The 4,669-nt window shown below is 35.6% G+C and overlaps 1 protein-coding gene across 1 annotated transcript; it reads left to right on the forward strand.

The window, feature by feature from the left end:
• Nucleotides 1-2,036: 2,036 nt before the first annotated feature.
• LOC111915507 (cyclin-B2-1) lies at nt 2,037-2,740 on the forward strand. The gene is made up of 2 exons (XM_023911162.3): nt 2,037-2,231; nt 2,377-2,740. The coding sequence occupies exons 1-2, from the start codon at nt 2,077-2,079 to the stop codon at nt 2,528-2,530; spliced, it is 309 nt and encodes a 102-aa protein (XP_023766930.1). The 5' UTR covers nt 2,037-2,076; the 3' UTR covers nt 2,531-2,740.
• Nucleotides 2,741-4,669: the final 1,929 nt, after the last annotated feature.

Here is a 4,669-nt window from a genome sequence, read left to right on the forward strand (position 1 = left end):
CTACTCAAAGTCAAGGTGATACTAATTGTGATTTACCCTTCTTTGAATCAATTTCTCTTAAATGAATATCACAATGGACCTAAAAAGTGAGATTTTTTTTTTCATTGACCTACAATATCAAGCTTATTTTTGGTACCCTAGATACTTTGTCAATGCTTGCATATTTTTTTTTACTACATGGTTTGTTAGTGATGGGTTATGGTTCTATCTCAGGTGATAAATCTGATTTCATCTATTTCATGATGTGATGTATTGGTTAATTTTTTTATGGGTCAGACTATTTTGTGGTAATATGAATTAGGATGGTTACATGTGGGATAAAGATCTACTCTTGTAGAAGCTTATTGTAGTAACTTGTTTTTATTAAGAGAAACAGTAGATGTACAGGCTTTTGATGCATGGGTAAAGAGGTGCTGAAAATGTGATGGTATCCACAAAAGTTGTGTTGCACAAGCTATCTATAAAATCCGATTCTTTTTCAATCCTTTATCACTCGCTCTATGTTCTGTTATTCTTATTTAGATTCAAACATATGTTTAGTTTGTTACAGCGTACATAGTGCTTAATTATAACAGGGTATCATTATCTTTTGTCAAATCTGGTCTTAGAACCTTTGTGAGAGGCTAGGCTATCATATCTGTAGCAAAATCATTAGGGGTTTCTCTTGTATTTTAGTATCATCAATACATTCAGTGAAGCTTGTATTCCTGTTCTTGTTTGTGATTTTATATTAAAGTCAGTTCTTAGCATTCAATTTATTATATTTTCGGATAAATGCAAGAAGTAGCATCCTATTTTTATTTCTTTCAACTAAAGCATTGTACTTTCAATTATACATTCAGATAAAAGTCTATTGAGCTATATATCTAGAAGTTGCATTGTATTCGTATAACATTGCTAAATTGGGTGGATATTTCAGAGTGTAATATTGTATTTAGAAGAAACATAGGTGGCATACCAAATCGATGGAAGTTCTTAGTTAATTCGTCTATTTAACATTTACACTTTAAGTTGCTGATGATGTCTTTCAAAACGTATTTGGTAATAAACTTATAAAAACATGAAGTCTCTATGTTTATTTTGCAATTATAAAAATGATCATGGTCACCCGTGTGGTTACGTCCGACCCTTGTGGGAAGCGTTCCATATATCACCTAATAATATTTTAATTACCACTTTCTTCTATGCAGTCCACAAAGCTATCAGTCCATTCAATGAATACGCATCTTCTAAAACTGATTCTTCTGGTTGCAGAGGTTATCACTAACCTCAGGTTAATCCAGTCTCATGTGATTTGTAGATATTTGATTTTGGGTTTTGGTGACACGCATATAGTTATTTTGGGGTTTGGAGCTGATGATCGTAACAGGAAACATAGAAACCTCGGTGCAGTGCCCACCCTTTTATTCACTCACACCAGGTGTTTGATATAATGTCTCAGTAAAGTAAAGGTAGGTGAGCCAAGGAGTAACGACCCACCCTTTGTTTGACACATATTAGGTGTTTAATTTTATGCCTTAATGAACAAATTTGAGAAAACGAGAATCAAATTTTATTCAGATAATGTGGATTAAGTTGGTTATTGTTTTGGCATTTAATTTTCATGAGGAATGAAAATCAACTTTTTGTCATGACTGATATATGCATTCCACACTTTTAATATCCAACTGGGAAATTGGGTTTTGATATAACACTTATCTTATATTTAACAAACGATGAACTTGATAAACAGAAAAAGAAGAGTAATATTGGGGAAATGCAAACAAACTGCCACATTCAACCACTTGCACTCAGTATATAGAAAGTTAGGTCAAAAATTTAATACCTCAAATCAGAGAAGCCAAATCTATGAAAATTGTGTAGTAGTGCAAAACCTGTGAATTTATTGATCCTCAATGCAGGATGAACTCAACTTGAATAGTTTTATGTATTAATTGGTTAATAACATTGTTGTACTATTCAATTTTCAAGTTTCTTTATGCTTTTGTGAAAGAATTAATGTTTTGGGAAAACAAAAGGTTCTTTTTCTTTGATTTTGGTTTTTGAATGTAGTTGGAGCCATTAGCATTCTATTTGATGGATCTGTGTCTTGTGGAGTATGAAATGGTGAAGTTCCCACCTTCTTTACTGGCAGCAGCTTCAGTCTTCACTGCAGAATGCACTCTCAATGGATCAAAGAAATGGACAAAAACAACTCAACTCCATTCACACTATTCTCTGCATCAACTTTTGTATGATCTTTTCTCCCCTCCTTTTTTCAACTTCTGCTCCTATTTTTATCATTTTTTATAAGGAAAATTCCAGGAAATTAGCATAAGATTCTCCTCCTGTTTTGTTTGAAAGGAAATTAACGAAATGAGTTATATATTAATGTAGGGAATGCTCGAAGATGATGGTTAGTTTACACCAAAAATCAGGCACAGGGAAACTTGTTTCAGTGTTCAAGAAATATGGCACTTCCAAATATGGCCATGTGGCACGAACCCAGTCTCCTGCTCACTTCATGTTGGAGCCAAGATTCTGGGATTGATTATGGAAATTTAGGAGTTTGTTGATGTTAAAGAAAAACTGAGGTTTTTGATGTATTCAGAGCAATTTATAGTTGCTCTTAGGTTTTTTTAGGAGTTCCTACAACTATTTAGACCCGTTTGTTCTATTTGTGTTTGATGATTTCTTAACTATCTGTGTTTACAATGTTTCTAAGTATTGTTTTAATGCGACAAGTATATGTTATTATTAATGTTGTTCTTTGTTTGAACTGCATTTTTTATTGTGGCTAGTTGAATGTTTGAGGGAAGGATGGAAGGGAGGCAACAGACACGGGTGTGAGGTCAATATAATCGAAACACTAGATTTATTTTGGGAACTTTTTATTTTCCAACTGAATTGAGTGTGGATTTGTGGGACACGTTTTGACTATGGTTGTAGAGGTTTGTGTTTACCAATTCGACACACACCTTTGATAGTTGGAAGTTTGGTTCCTATTTCAAACTAAATTAGCATCATTTTTATTCCCTCACACATACACCGTTTGACACGCACCGTTAACCTCCCTCATGCATGCATGTAACGTCTTTCCACAACATAACTTGGATACACCTTTTGTTCTTAATTTTCATCAAAACAAAATTATACTCTTATTAGTCGGGACACAAGATTACGCCCCCTAGCTATCATGATTAACCAAAACAAAGAACAATATAGAATCTAACTAGTACATATCTAACTCTTGTACATGTCCATAGTAGGATCTAACTAGTTGCATGACAACGAAGACACTTACATCGATATATATATATATATATATATATATATATATATATATATATATATATATATATATATATATAAGGGTAGATTGCATATTGTAAAGAAATAGTTTGACCAGGGCTAATCGGGTTTCCATTATTAACTCGGAAATCACTTTAAGAGATTCATTTAAACAAGTTTGGGTTGATTAGTCTAGCCGAGCTAAACCAACTGAATGTTTGAAATGCTACAACTTCCTGGTATACATATGTTTCAGGTTTTGGTTTACATTTTTATTTTAGAACTTCCTGGTATACATTTGTTCTGGTTCTACGATTTTGATTTCTAGTATCAATTTTCCAGCAAGGGTTATGATAGGTTGGGTGGTGGTGGTGGAGAAGACGTTGAAGAGAACAAAATCGTGGAAGGGAAAGGAGAGAGGTGGAAGGATGGTAGGGTGTGGTGGTGTAACGACCCAAAAATCAAGGGTAAAAATTTTGTTTTTATTATAGTTAAAACACAGATATCGTTTAATCCAAACATTCCAACAAAATTGCTAATTAAAAACAATTATCAGAGTACTTCCCAAAATCACACATTGTGGAAAACACGGGTGTGTGCGCTGCGATCAAGTCAGACTTTTTCTTTCCAAACCAATGATACGTAAAACCATAAACAAAACTGTAAGCATGAAACTTAGTGAGTTCCCCAGAGCATACTCCACATAATCACATAAATCATATCAATCACATAAGCCATGCATATAAACATATAAGGAAGCCGTGGAAACCCTCCAAGGTCTTAATCCGGGTGCCATAGGAACCCCCACATGGTCTTAACCCAACTACCATATAAACCATACATACAAACATATAAGGATGCCCTGGAAACCCTTCGAGGTCTTACTTCGGGTGTCATGGGAACCCCCACATGGTCTTAGCCCAATGCATCGGGAACCCCCCGAGATATTAACTAAGGATGCCATGGAAACCCTCCAAGGTATTACACCCTAGTGCCTCAGGAACCCCCCGAGATCTTTACTTAGGATGCTATGAACTCTTCTTTCATCTTAGCCCATGTGGTGACCGACCCGCGAGGAAGTGACTTGAGTCAATCCTTTGCAGTACTCTTGAATGTGACTGGAAGCATGAGAAGTAGCTGGGTCTCGCGTGGCACATTTGGTGCATTGAAGTAGTCAGCCACATCATTTACTTCATCCAAGTGCTTGTAGGCATCTTCGTGGTCTTTTCCATTGAAAGGAATTTCCTTGAGTTGAGCGAGGATATGACCCTTTAGCTCGAAAGTAGCGTTAGCGGGAATTACGGGCTGCACAAGTCCCGGGCCAGTGTCATCGCGCATCCTCTTCTTCCATTCCCCCATGGGGACTTCATCGATATTAGCCATAGTGATAGCTAAATCG

The sequence above is a fragment of the Lactuca sativa genome, chromosome 2 (genome assembly GCF_002870075.4).
Source record: "Lactuca sativa cultivar Salinas chromosome 2, Lsat_Salinas_v11, whole genome shotgun sequence".
Taxonomy (NCBI): Eukaryota; Viridiplantae; Streptophyta; class Magnoliopsida; order Asterales; family Asteraceae; genus Lactuca; species Lactuca sativa.

What these genes read in the sequence shown, in the direction of transcription:
- LOC111915507 (XM_023911162.3), top strand. Translation starts at nt 2,077, where the DNA reads ATGGATCTGTGTCTTGTGGAGTATGAAATGGTGAAGTTCCCACCTTCT. An exon ending in TATTCTCTGCATCAACTTTT is followed by an intron (nt 2,232 to 2,376) that starts GTATGATCTTTT and finishes ATATTAATGTAG; the next exon opens with GGAATGCTCGAAGATGATGG.